Here is a 13,524-nt window from a genome sequence, read left to right on the forward strand (position 1 = left end):
CTGGGTGGGGTGGGGGGGAAGAATGAAAAGACTGAAGGCATTTCCCTCGTCCCAAAATAAATTCCAGGACACCTGCTTGTCACCAAGTCTGGGGGTGGGATCTATCTATAACCGCTTTTCTGAGGTTGTTTTAACTTTTGTTTTCATCGTACATCCGTTTCAAGAGAAGCAGCATCAGGAAAGGCTGGAGACCCTGGTATCTCATGGGTGGTCCGAAGAAAGAGGACCCAGAGGGATGGCCTCATGTAAGGAGATGGGAGGTCCCGGAAGGGGAAGGATCCTGTTCCCCCCTCCCCGGCCTTTCAGGGACCCATTCCCGCCGACCAGGACCCCAAAAGCAGGGAGGCACTGCCTCCGAGTCATCACTTACTCGTCCCGTCGTCCGGCTCAAAGCTCCCCGTGTTGTTCCACGTGTTGCTGGTGCTGTTCCCATACCCTTCTTCCGTGCTGGCCGGCTCTGCGTAGTCGGCGGGGTTGAACGTCCTGGGGAGGTGAGGAGGGTGAGGGCGCCTTCCGTGGCACCGGCCCACGGGGCTGCCCTCCCACCCAACAGCCCTCGCTAGTCGTTGAGGCGGGAAGCCGCCCCAGCCCCTGGCCCGAGGGCCTGCCCTGCAGGAGCAACACTCACTTGCATGGCACCGGAAGATGTCTTTGAGTGGAAGAAGCAGCTCTGAGCCTCTACCCCACAATCCTCCTGGACTCGCCTCAGCTCCTTGTTTCTCCCCTCCACCTGCATCATCCCACCCTCTCCTCCAAACCTCTGTCGCTTCCCTTGGTAGCCCCCTCTCCCACACACAAAGGTGCAAGCAACAACAGAGGCTTACCCCATGCCTTGGGCCGAGAACCTTCCCCCGCGCCGTCCCGAGCCACCTGTAAGAAGGCACAAGGAAACACAGTCAGCCCAAGTTGGCCACCTCCTCGAGGGCCCTCCCAAAACAAACTCTACGACACTGGACCAGCAGCCCCTCAGGGGGTGGGGGTGAAAGAAGAGGAGCAGACCCGTTATCCACCCCACAGACCGCCGAGGCTGACGGGACGGTGGTGCGGCCGGGGCCTTGCTTGTGGGCGGTCTTCGGGCTGGGGAACTCCCTGCCCTCCGAGGCAGGTCGAGGGCCTTCGTTATAGGCCTTTAGGTTAAGAGGCCCCTCTTGACCAAGAAGCGGGCGACTGAGGAGCAGGGGAGACCCTTCCTGCCTCATCCCACAGCAGGAGACCGGGGGGGGGGGAATACAGGTTTTTCTGCCGGTAGCTTAAGATGTATGTTTATCCCACTCTCCGATTCCCTAGTTTCTGCTCAACTGCTTCTTACTTTATTCCCTGCACATTTCCCCACATCTCTCTTATAAAACAAAAAGGTAAACGGCAGGAGGACTACTCCGACTTTCATGTAGGCCCGGATCCATGAGCCAATCAACACGCATAAATGAGCTGAAGCAGAGTCAGGGCTCGAAAACCCAAGGAGCCCCTCTCGGGCCAATTTCATGGCCTCTCCCCTCCTGACCCTCCCTCTCAGAAGATAGTTGCAGGGAGGGGAGGGGAGGAGAAAGGGGAAGCAAAATGAACGGAAGTAGTCAATCATCCAGCTGATCTGAATCCTTCTGAGTTTGGCCCATACCCCAGGAATCGTTGGGCAAGGCGGGCTTTCTGCTTGCTAGGAAAAGCAATTTCACAAGTGATTTCGGCTTTCTGCCTGGAGGAGGAGGAGGAGGAGGATGAAAGGCGGGTGAGCCCTGTCAGGCTTTGGGTGCAAAAATCACCTGGGACCTTAAAGATGAAGATGTTTGTTCAACAAACGTGGATTCTAGATTCCTTGCATCAGAAAAGTGGGCTGGGTCCACGACAGCTGATGTTACGTGACCACCAGGCTCCTCATCTTAAATCTTCTGGACTAACCCAGGTGGGTCTTTTGGAGGGAGGAAGATAGCTAGTGGTCTCCCCCCTTCAGGGTCATTTTCATGCTCTCTTGCAAGACGCAGCTTGGCTGGCTTGCTCAACCCGCCTGGAACTTCTCTTCTCTAGCCCACTTTGATGCTTAACTTCCTTGTTCTCACACGTACCTGTCTTCACGATCCAGATTAAGCCTCGCAGAACAGTCTGGAAGCATCTCACCCAAGGCAGGAACCAAGAACTCCTTTAGATCTATTTTTCCCCCACCATCAACATTCTAAACACGCTGGGCGTGTGGGTGTTCTTCGCCCCTCGAAAGGCCAAGGGTGATCCGCCTCTCTTTATGCGCTCACCTCTGCCTCGCCCACGGCCCCTTCGCCCCCGCTCTGTGCCTCTCCCGGATGATCCACCTGTCTTGCCACCATCCAATCCATTCTCCTGGCCCCGAACTGGAGGAAACAAAAAGGGCAGTCGTTACGTTCCCAAAGTGGGTGGGAGACAAAACACAGAAAACTCCGTCTGGAGGGAGGCCACAGTGGCGAGCTGCCCTCTATCATGCCAAAGGCTGGCGTACGTTCAGGACAAAACTGTTATATTTAGGGAGTTCAACTACTTGTTGCCGGTGGCAGAGAGATACATAAATCTATACAAGGGGGGAAAAGAAACCCGTCCCCATTCATTTTGGCAGACACAACCCGTGGGGGGGGGGGGGGAAGGAGCTGGCCAAAAAAAAAAAACCCCAAAACACCTCTCTCTATCTGGAGCCACTTGGCATCACAAATCCTCGCCGGGGTCTTTTAAACAAGCTGACCGATTCTGAGAAAAGCACACTGAAATAAACGGCTAGCATGGCCCACAGACCGTGGAAATAAAGGCGGCTGAGGTTGCTCGGAGGAAGGAAAAAGCTACGGACATTCATACAGAGAACCCGCTAGCTTGTGACACAGCCTTGGCAGTTTTTTTAAATAGTCATTTTAAAAGACCCAGTGATCCAGTTTGTTCCAGTATCATGGAAAGCTGACGCTTGGGGGGAAGAAAGAAAAAAGTGCTACTGACTTGTTCAAAGGCTTTTTTCCCCCACCCCTTTCTGGCTACCAGGTTTTAAGTGGCCGCTGCCTCCCCCCCACAAATCTACAGCCTCATCCCACGCCAGGGCAGCTACGAGGATGCTTTTATTAAGGAGCGACCCATACACTCTCTGCCACGGCTTGCTCCCCGGCTCCTTCTTGGCAACCCGCCACTCCGTCGTCGGCTGAAATCCCTCTCTCGCTCTCGGTTTTCTTTGCCTTCTTCGCTGGGTTCTGTCTGTCCGCTCTCTTTCTGCCCCGAAATGCCCTTCTTTTTTCCGACCATCTCCCAGGAGTGCTGAAGGGGGAAGAGGAGGAAAAAAAAAGGTTTGTCAGTTTCAGCCCTCCCAAACTGCTGGCGAAGACGGTCCTTTGTTCCGTGACATGCGCATACACCCAACTGTGCCTCCACCTTGCGTGGCTCCCCACGGATTCCTTCCTTTTTCAAGTAGCTCAAAAGGATCTTTCCACTCAATACCAAAATATTTTGCCAAGAATGGAAGCTTGCCAGATACAGTGGTGCCTTGCTTAACAAGCACTTCGCTTAGCGATGCCTTTTCTAGAGCGATCTTGCGCCCCTTTTAACTATGTTCCCTATGGGCAATTTTCGCATAGCAATGTTTGGGACCATGCTTCGCATAGCGATGACAGTTTGGGTCCCCCCTGTTTCGCTTAATGATGGTTCTGACAGCCTCATGTTGGCTGTTTTTTATACGTTTAAAAATGTTTAGAATGCTTGAAATCATAAGTGCACTTAACAAACCCTTTGTTAAACTAATTTGACTTTGTTCTGACTCTTTTTAAATTTGTTGTAAAATTTTTCCCCCAATTGAGATGCACTGAATAGGTTGCCAGCACGTTTTAGGAGAGGTGGGGGTAGGAGGAGGACATATCCATAAACAGCGCCCAAAATGAGAGCGGGAACAACTCTGGATCCCAGGCAGGCCACCTCTGGTGATGCAAATGATCGCCTTTCTAAAGGCAAAGGGGTTAAAACTTTGATCTACCGTGTCCGGATTCCCCTCCAGGAGGACATTGATGGCTCTGTTCACATCCCCGTTGCAGTCGTGAAGGGCGATCACACACTCGTCCTGGTTCTTGCCCGTGATGTCAATCAGCTGTAGAGCAGGAAAAGGAGAGAACCAAGACCGCCGGGTCACAGGAGACTCCGCGACGCCCACGACCGCTCACAACCCTACAGCACTCAAGAGCCCCAAACCCCCCACGCGCAGTTCTCCGGAGCTCCGGCGTGTCACGAGCCACCCGTCGTGGCTTATAAGGCCAGGCAGAAGTTCCCCGTGGCAAAAACTCAGAAGCCCACCTCCAGAGGGATGGGGTCCCAGCCATTTCCGAAGTGCGGCTACTCCAAAGCGCCTGGGGCTGAAGCTTTTAAGTTGGGGACTGAAACAGTCTCCTTTTACAAGCAGAAACAAATTGAGAAAACGACACAGGTTTGCAAAACAAAGAATGGACTAGAATTGGTGTTTTAAAGCCCACCAGTTCTGTTTTTCTCTTTCATTCATTCTTTTTTCGGTTTTGCTAATTGTGTGCCATCTGCCATGGAGGGGGGCAAGAAACATTACAGGGCTAAGAGGAAAAGAGAAACTTTAGCCAGACTCTCAATATACTGCTTTTGGCTTTTTTGATAAACAGCCTTAGATTTCCCTCATCTGCTAACAGCTTTTGTAGAGAAAGCACGCTAATATTCTAATCCCCCCCCACTACTCAGCTTTTTATTATAATTCATCCGACACACAGCCAGACGGATTTATTGTCATGTCCTGATTTTAACTCTAAAATTATTTCTGCTGAATATTAACCATGAACGGCTTTAAAAATCTTAACTTACAAATCTGGAAACCAGATATAATCGCTACAGCCGGTACTTGCCACAAAAGCAGCACATGTTCGGTCATCAAAATGAAAAAATAAATAAAACATCATAAGTGAGAATGTAGTTGTCGTTAAGGTGCTCCCAAGGATGCAAGGAGAACTTATCAGATTTCATACCAGCTCCTGTCCACTGCCCCACAGCCCAGAAGTGGCTTTGCCAGTTGAACAATCACCGTCACGATGGTTATTGTTGTTTCCATGCCATGGAGGCTCAAGGGGAGACGAACGACTGCCCTTCGGGCCTACATTTATCTCACAACAACCCTACCAAGTAGGCCAGGTTGAGGCAGAGTGACTGGCCCAAGGTTCCCCGTAGTAAGTTCCGTCCACCACCCAGTAAAGCCCCTGAACCGTGGAAAGGACGCCAGCCCAGAGCTTTAGGGGCCCAACCATCATCCCCTTTCTTCCTCCGACCCCCTCCGGGGCCCTTGGGACTCACTTGTTTCACCTTCTCCTCAAAGTCAGCATCGTTGTGGTCCGATATCATCTGTGCGAGCCGAATCTGCTCTGCAGTGGCCTGTGGAGAGGGAGGACAGAGAGGAGAACGGGTAAGATCTTGCCTTTTGAAAAGGAAGCCCCCAAACAAGCCAGCAACTCAGGGATCAAACGTAGCAAAGAGGATCTCTGGAACTAAAGGGTTTTCGGGGGTGTTGTTTTTCTCTCTTCAGGTAAGGAAAAGCGATAATGTGAAGCAGGATTCAGTGACATCAGGACTGAATCAGAGAGAAGCCTGCTTATTTTTCAACTCACCCGACACATCGCATTTTTTGCCCTCATTGGTTAAACATCCCAAAAGATGGAGCGAGGCCCGAGATCCTGATACCCTTTGCGCAGCTTCCAATTTAATGATGCACCCTACACCTTGTCCCACCTTAACCCACCAAGCTGGGAACTCAACTCACTGACCTCAGAAAGAAGGCCTTGAGTTCGCGACCTAAGCCCATCGAGATAGTACTCAGGTCATGAGCAGCGTCTTGACGGCAGGACTGCAGTCAACTGCCATCAAACAGAGCCTCCCCTGCTGACCCCACATGCAGGCTGGGGCCTACAGGAATCGTAGCCCAATGCCTCTGGAAGGCCCACCTTACCAGCAGGAGCCTAAGCCGAGAGTTCCTTCTGCTTCAGACTGGCCAATAAAAGCCACCATCCTTCCCCACCTCCCAAACGGGCACAGGATGAGAGCAAACAGCCAGGGCATGGAGGAGATGTTTCTCTTTGTCTTCCAGGAAGACACTTGGCCGGGAACGACTCTTAGTCACAACAGTACGGGCGAGGGAGCCAGGGGGCAGAGCTCCCTGGCCCTCCCCAGCCACCGAGCCGAGCCGGTTTCTGTGGACACTCCCTGGCCCGTGTCCAGCCTCACCCACCTGTGGCCTCTGCTTGTGCTGTGCCTGATTCTGTGTCTGCTCCCAGCTTCCACGGGCCCGGTTGGTGCCCACCGAGGTCATCATTTACAGTATATACAAATAACAGTATTTACAAGGTAGAACTCTGTAAGGGGGGAAAAAAAGAGGAAGTTCATCAGTGAATGGCACAGTCACAGATTCAGCTGCTCTCTAGCAAACAAGAATGCCTTTAAACACACACAAAGGGAGATTTAGGGAGGAAAACCTCTGAGCCAGGATGTATTCATAAATTTAACTCTATAAACACTGGCTTGAACAGGAATAAGCAAGTATTAACATAGCACAAATATAAATAAACAAGCTGGGTTTCGCTGCAGTCCCTATAGCAAAGGATTACACACCAGCCCTCCTCTCGGCTCCTCTCTTTGAACCTTCTCCTCCCTCTTGTGATCTTGTTCTGTGCTATCAAGTCGGAACTGATTTATAGTAACCCTGCTGGGCCTCTCCAGGTAAGGGACACCTTTAAGGAGTGTCTAGGCCAGTTTCCCATCCTCGCTGAACTTCTATGACCGAGCGGGGATCCAAACCCGGGCCTCCTGAGTCTGAGTCCATCACTCTCTCCGCTACAATCACCCTTTCATCTTAGGTGCAGTTAAATTCGCCAGCAACGTGGGGGTGGGGGTGTTGATCTTGCACTTCCCGGATCCAATTCTCATTCCTCACAGACACGGGTCTCTCACACCGATTCCAAGGACTTCAGCCTTTCCTCGTTCTTTCCATTCACACTCAACTTATTTATTTATTTATTTAAGAACAAACTTTCGATAAGCTCACGTCCCCAAGGAAAGTTTCCATGACTGATGGAAAGTTACCGGTTCAGCTGAAAAAAAAAAAAGAGCCTTTGATGAACTGGCAACGACGCTCACTTCACCCCTCTGGCCTCCAGCGACCCTCAGAGGGGTGACCGCCCAGAGGCCCTTAGCCAGGCCACATCAGATGCAAAGTTTGAACCACCTCTTCTCAGCCACAATAGAGCACCGGCTCTGAACAAAGGGACTGGCAAGGTTTACATCGCATCCAGCATTTTTATCAGTCAAGAAGGGAAACTCCAGAAGGCAGAGGAAAACCAAAACTGGATGTCATTGCTTACATTCTGGATTTCAAGGAATGTATTTGTTCCACCGTATGGCCTTCTTTTGGAACAGAGGACAATCCATCTTGTCTTTCCTACCTTTGGAAACGCATTCAAGAAGGAAAGGTAGTCTTCCAAATATAAACATTGATAAACTTTGATGCATCCTTTGAGAGGGAACACAAGCAAAGCAAGACACAAAATAGAAACCAAAACCCAAAGTTGGAGGCCGCTCTGTGGGCCTCCTGAGAATGAAGCAATGGCTATCCTTCACATGAGGAAGACTTTTCAGCCTCCTCCAGCCCACAAAGACAGACCGGAATGCATCTCCTTCCCAGTCTGCGCTGCTAAGACCTTATTCTGCACCCATCAGGCGCTCCCACTGACATGATTCAAGAAGAAGCAAGTCTGTTTCCAGGAATCTAATCTGCTCTTTTGATCATCCACAGCAGAAGGTTCTTAAAAGTCTCTCAGGGCACCACAGCCCAAGATGGAAGCATTTCCCAACCACGACCGCAGGCCTGTTCGTAACTGGAATGCAGACGGTACCCTCTCGGGCATAGAAGTGCAGGAAAAGGGAAGCAACAGGGATTCTTTGAACTGGGGGAGTGGAAAAAAGAGAATTCACTCAGTTGTCAGTTGCCTTCATTGAAGGGGAAAACCATCAAACAAGAAATGAACTGCTAGAGTGGGGGGGGAGGCGTTCAAGAATTACGCAAGTCTCAGAGCTGGCATCCAAGCAGAACGAGGAATACACCACCATCATTCCCGAGCAGCGCATCTGGAGGACCGGGAGCCCTCCCGAGGGGCTCCTCAGACCTCAAAAATCCAAAATTACAGACAAAATTTTCCAGCACAGATCCCAGAGCTCCGAAACAAGACTCCGATCCATCCATGAGCACAGCGCCTCTGCTCGCCTCCACGCAAAGATGCAGTGGCTGGTTACGGAGGGAGCCTTACTCTCTTCTAAACCAACCCTGGTTACTGGAGGCAACTTAATATTTTAGCCATTGGTTCTTTGTGTCCCTCGCTGACCCATTCCAGAGGCATCCTGCAGGATTTTTTTAAGGTGTTTACCTTCAGAGGGGTGATACCTGAGCAACAGAGCATATAACTGTGTGGAGGTCACAAAGACAAGCCCCTCAGAAACTAAACTTTAGTCCCAAGGACTCTCGCGACTATGCCAAAGATCTCTTCTGCGCCTGGAGAGAAGCTGCAAGCTTGAATAGAGAGACGGGGCTAGGCAGAGTTGTTGTCAAGAGGGTGCTTGGCCTCCCTCTCTCCCTGCGAGGAAATGGTTAGGCCGGGTGGATAAAAATAAACCATCTCTCTAAATCAAATTGATTTAAATCATGATGTAAATTTTAAAAAATGATTTTTGAAAAAAAAATTGAATCATCAACACCCAGATTTTTTTATTTCCTTATTTAAATCAAATCCACCCTGCTTTGGAGGGCGGGCCCCCTGTTCCTGCTCCCACATCAGTACTACCTCTGCCCAGTCCAGGGAGGTACAAAACCTAAATCGAACGAGAGCTCACTGAAGATGGGAAGGAGAGGAAGTTCCTTGTTTTTAAAAAATAAACAAATAAATAAATGGCAGGATAAGAAGGTACTAAGAAAATTTAGTAATAAAAATAATGTGCTATCAAGTCAATTCTGACTTATAGTGACCCTTTTCTGGGTTTTCCAGGTAGAGAACATGCATACTCTGGGAGCAAAGCAGGGGCGAAATTTACGGCCCCTGGCCTTTGCAGGGTTTCCTCTAGGCATGTAAGAACAGCCCCACCGGACCTCAGCAAAAGTCTGCCATTTTTCCTCCAGAACCTTATTTCTAACGTCTGTCATCCAGGAATTTCCAGACAGCCTCACAAAACGAGGCAGGAAGGCCCAAAGAGAAAATCAAGGAAGCATTCAGAAAGAAACCTCACTTCTCGTATTAAGTTGGTGACTTCCATCTCATGTGCAAGATAAACTTCCTGTTGATATATTGGGCTCCTGCATCAGCTGTGACTAGACTTAAAGAGGTATCTGTTTTCACTTTCTGGAAAGCAGTTCTTTCGAGTCAATCCGGGGGCTTGCATGATTTATGCTTTTGCATTTATGCTTCTGACACCCCTAACCAAGGAAGCCTCACCACGGTGGGGAGAACAGCAGCGTGGGAACACACAATAGGCCCGCTGCTTTGCTTTTGATGAAGCATTTGGACTCCTATAGCACCAGGTCTCTGCCTAGTTAGCTGGAAGTCAATCCATGGACCTTAGAGAGACTTGCTAGGATGGCAATATCAGAGTCGATTTTTTTACCTAACATGAGTTTTCTTAGCAGTTAAACCCAAAGCTTTTGAAGATCCCTCTGGGCAAAAAGGAGTTTGGAAAATCTGCATGATAATAACAAGGATCAAATTATTGACTAATCAGTAAGACTAGACTAACTGTTTGAACCTATTTCTTTGACATGAAAACTTCTTTTGACCAACAAAGAGAAATTCTTTGGGATGCGATTATCCTCCCACTTTGCTATACTGAGTGTTAGGGCGCCAGAGCTAAGAAGAAAGGCAGGGAAAATGTCAATGTGAGGCCCAAGCCTTTAAGAAAGCTAGAAATACATAAACAAAGCAAGTCAGCAGTCACTCATACAGTATCTGTTTCCCAATAATAGAACCGCCACCAGCTCTTCACACAAGGAGCGCTGCAGCCAGCCAAGTATGGCAGGGCACGCCAAATCATTATCATCATCTCCTTAGAACTGCAGAGCTGGAAGGGAGCCCATGGAATCATCTAGTCCAGCCCCTGTCAAGGCGGCACTCCCAACCTCTGGTTCTGCAGCCAGAGGCCTAAACCAGTGAGCTATCCAATCCCTGTGTCATTCTATAGACAGTGGGAATGATAGACCAATACATTTGGTGGCTAAAATGGGTCTGCATAAGGTCTACCGGAAGAGTAAGGTAGAGTGGGGGGGGCAGGGTCTAATGATCATGCAAAATCTAGGGAGTGGTCAAACCCTCAGGAAAACCACAACTAGCTAGTTAGGTTCTTTAATTAAACGATGGTCTTCACTATTGGAATTTCAAGCCAGGATTCTTCAACATCCGTGCCACGCTCTCTGTAAACACAGACCACCCCTGCAGTTGCAACTTTCGACCAGTCCTGGAGAATTCTGGCTCCTTTAAATGGCCATCTCACACAGGGGGTAAACAAGGCCAAAAAAAAAAAAAAAGACATCTTCTTAGGCCCATACACAAGAAACTAAAAATCCTGGCTCTGTTACTTTAGCTCTCTCGGTAACATCGCCTTCTTTCACCCTAACCTACCTCATGGGGTTGCATGACAACAGGGCATTTCTGCTGGATCCCGGCGGCCTGGGTTCGAAAGTTTATTTAGACCCACCACTAGCTAGGGCTGAACCCACATAGAAGTTTGTGTGAGATAACACTGCCTGAACTCCCCACATCCTTAACTGCTTGAAGAAAAGCATATATAAATAGAAGCCATCATAAACAAGAGGCTTGAAGGGAAATTATAAAATTAAACAGTTCAGAAAGTAACAATCAGATTAGCGAGAGGGGTACCGTGAAGATAGCCAAGAGTCTTGTGGCATCTTTAGCGCTAACAGGCATAACCTTTTATGAAGCACACGACAAAGAAATCAGAGACACACACACCCACAAAACTTAAAAATAAAACTGGTTAAGAAGATGTCACAAGACTCCTGGTCATTTTTCTGGAGAAGACTTCTAGGGCTGTAAAGTCTAGCATGAGCAGGCATCACCTCGAGGTCCAGATGTGGTTAGAAATATGCCATTATGAACAAGAAAGCGTTTTCACTTGCAATCCAAGAAATTGGGGGGGGGGAGCTGCTTGAGAGGCTCAATCCTCATGCTCCACCCCACCCCAAAGCGAATCATGAAGTGGGAAGGGGGCCTATGAAGCAATTTGAGTTTGAATCCTGGCTCAAGGCAGGAGTACATATGAAAGGATATCTGCCAGGAGGTTGTCTAAATCTCTCTTGAATGCCTCCAGCGTTGGGAGCGCTCACTCCTTGTTTTTTTTTTCCTGGTATTCAGCCGAAATATGGCTTCCTGTCACTTGAGCTCATTAGGATCTGTCCTGTATTCTGCGGATGATGGAGAACAAATTCTGCCCCTTTTCTGTAAGCTCCCCTTTCAGGGATTTGAAATGTGTTCTCTTATCTCCCTTCGGTCTTCTTTTCTTCTGGCTAAACAGGCCCGGTTCTTTCCTCCTTCTAGAGGTTGGTTTCATCCCCGTTGCCTTCCTCCGAAGTTCCTCCAGTTAGTCAGCATCCTTCTTGAAAGTATAAGGACCCGAAGTGGACTCAAGATGAGGCCTCGCCAGTGGCGAACCGGGGGTGGGTGGGAGGGAGACCAGCACCTGGCAGGATTCAGACCCCTGGTACTACCCTCTTCCACCACCACCCCAGCCCATCAGGAGGGCCGTCTGGCCCCGATCCTGCCCCCCAACCTCCAGAGGAGCCAGGCAAACCCCCACCTCGCCCAGGGGGGGCGATCCTCTAGTCCGGAAATCCCATTCCCAGGAGGCCTCTATTCTCTCCCCCTTTTAAAGGTAAAAATCCTGACTCTCAGGCAGCCCAAGAAGGGCGGCTTTCTCTCGGCCTCCTTCCACGTGGACCTTCCCTAACTCGCCAGGGGACTTGAGGAGGCCAGAAAAGGGCCCCCTCCTCCCAAAACCACCACCAACAAAAAAGGGCATATCACATATATATATTTCAAAAAATAAATGATGGAGGGGGGGGATTTCGTGCCCCATCGTTTCTCTTTCCTGGAGGAAAGGGGGGCGGCGAGGAAGGCCGATCCTTCCCCACCACCATCGTCGGGGTGGCGGTGGTTGTTGTTTTTTTAAAGGGAGGGGAATGGAAAGGAAGGCGAGTTGGGACTTTTTTTCCCCCCTTCCTTGTTCGGAAGGCGGGCCCCGTCCCCGAAAATTCCCCCCAAAACCGGAACCGGGCGGCTTTTGGGGCCTCCGAGCCGGAGCCGAGGGCCTTTTTTTCAAGCTGGATTTGGGAGGGGTGGTCGGTTGTGTTTTTTTCCGCCCCGAGGGTTTCCCACAGAAAGGCCGGCGGAGAGCAGCGGCCTACCTCGGACGACACAAAAGGAGAGGCGTCGAGCGGCGGGGAAGGAAGGAAGGAAAGGAAGGAGGCCGGCCTTCAAACCACCACCACCACCATCCCCTCAGCCGCACAAGGAGAACGAGAGAGAGAGAATGAGGGAAAGAAAACCGGGGGAGGGAGGGGGGGTCAGGAAGAAGGGCGGTCCGAGTTCGGTCCTTCAAGCCGGCCCCCCCGCGACTCAGCCCGGCCAGGGGCGCTACGCAAGTCCCCGGCTCGGTCCCGGCCGACTAGGCCGCGCCGGAGCTCCCGAGACCGGAACTCTCCCTTCCTCACGCCCCCTTCCTCCTCCTCCTTCCTCTCAGGAGGCCCCGCTCCGGGAGAAGTAAATAAACATTTTTTTTCCATCTCTGTCGCCCAAAATACAGACTCGGAAGTCTATCTCTTTGTGTGTATATATAGACATATAAAACGAATTCCGCTTAAACGGGAGGGGAAAGAAGGAGGCTTTTAAGTTCCCTCACCGGCTTTCTCTTTCTCTCAGTTTTCCCGGCCCGTGAAGTACAAAAACTATCCCCTCATGGAATTAAAAAAAAAGAAATTAACACGAAGTATTAATTGTTACTCTCATGAGGACTAGCGGTGAGGGGAGGGTTTCTTGGTATTATTACTATTGTTACTCGGAGTATTATTATGATATTGAGGGGGGATAAAGGAGGGAGGGAGGAGGAGGGGCGTGGCTACCGCCGCCGCTTAAAGGGCCCGCGCGCCCAATTCCCGGCGCCGGCAACTTTTACCTGAGTCTCCACCGCCGCGGCCGCCACCACACACACTGACAACTGAACCCAGCGCGGCCCGCGACCGCCCCCCTTTCCCCGGGCCACGTGACGCGGGAGGGGGCGGGGCGACGGGGAGGAGGAGCTGCAGGAGGAACACAGCCGCCTCGGCCCCGTGTCACGTGAGGAGGGGGGACGGGTTGGCCGCGCCCCCTTTCCCTTCCGTCCGCTTTCTACGGAGAGGGCGCGGCTCTGGGAAGGAAGCGGCGCATGCGCACTTCTTTTTTACCTGTTTCCGGGGGGTCATGGGACGCCCCGCCCCTCCAAAGGATTTCCACC

At 50.8% G+C, this 13,524-nt stretch overlaps 1 protein-coding gene across 17 annotated transcripts in view; it reads right to left on the reverse strand.

Moving 5' to 3' along the window:
• UBAP2L (ubiquitin associated protein 2 like) overlaps nt 1–13,323 on the reverse strand; it is a 35,074-nt gene extending 21,751 nt beyond the window's left edge. For 14 of the 17 annotated variants that reach the window (XM_072984363.2, XM_072984357.2, XM_072984353.2 and 11 more), the window contains exons 1-8: nt 13,207–13,323; nt 6,215–6,338; nt 5,287–5,364; nt 3,962–4,072; nt 3,081–3,252; nt 2,241–2,336; nt 825–870; nt 371–483 (exon numbers count right to left, since the gene is read on the reverse strand). In XM_072984363.2, the coding sequence (XP_072840464.2) occupies nt 371–483; nt 825–870; nt 2,241–2,336; nt 3,081–3,252; nt 3,962–4,072; nt 5,287–5,364; nt 6,215–6,298 (700 nt within the window). In that variant the 5' untranslated portion in view covers nt 6,299–6,338; nt 13,207–13,323. Of the gene's footprint in view, nt 1–370; nt 484–824; nt 871–2,240; nt 2,337–3,080; nt 3,253–3,961; nt 4,073–5,286; nt 5,365–6,214; nt 6,339–10,988; nt 11,408–12,439; nt 12,461–12,933; nt 13,070–13,206 lie in introns of those variants that run through there. The other 3 variants (XM_072984354.2, XM_078382231.1, XM_078382232.1) reach the window with 3 other exon arrangements.
• Between the last annotated feature and the right edge of the window lie 201 nt (nt 13,324–13,524).

The sequence above is a fragment of the Pogona vitticeps genome, chromosome 15, assembly GCF_051106095.1.
Source record: "Pogona vitticeps strain Pit_001003342236 chromosome 15, PviZW2.1, whole genome shotgun sequence".
NCBI lineage: Eukaryota > Metazoa > Chordata > Lepidosauria > Squamata > Agamidae > Pogona > Pogona vitticeps.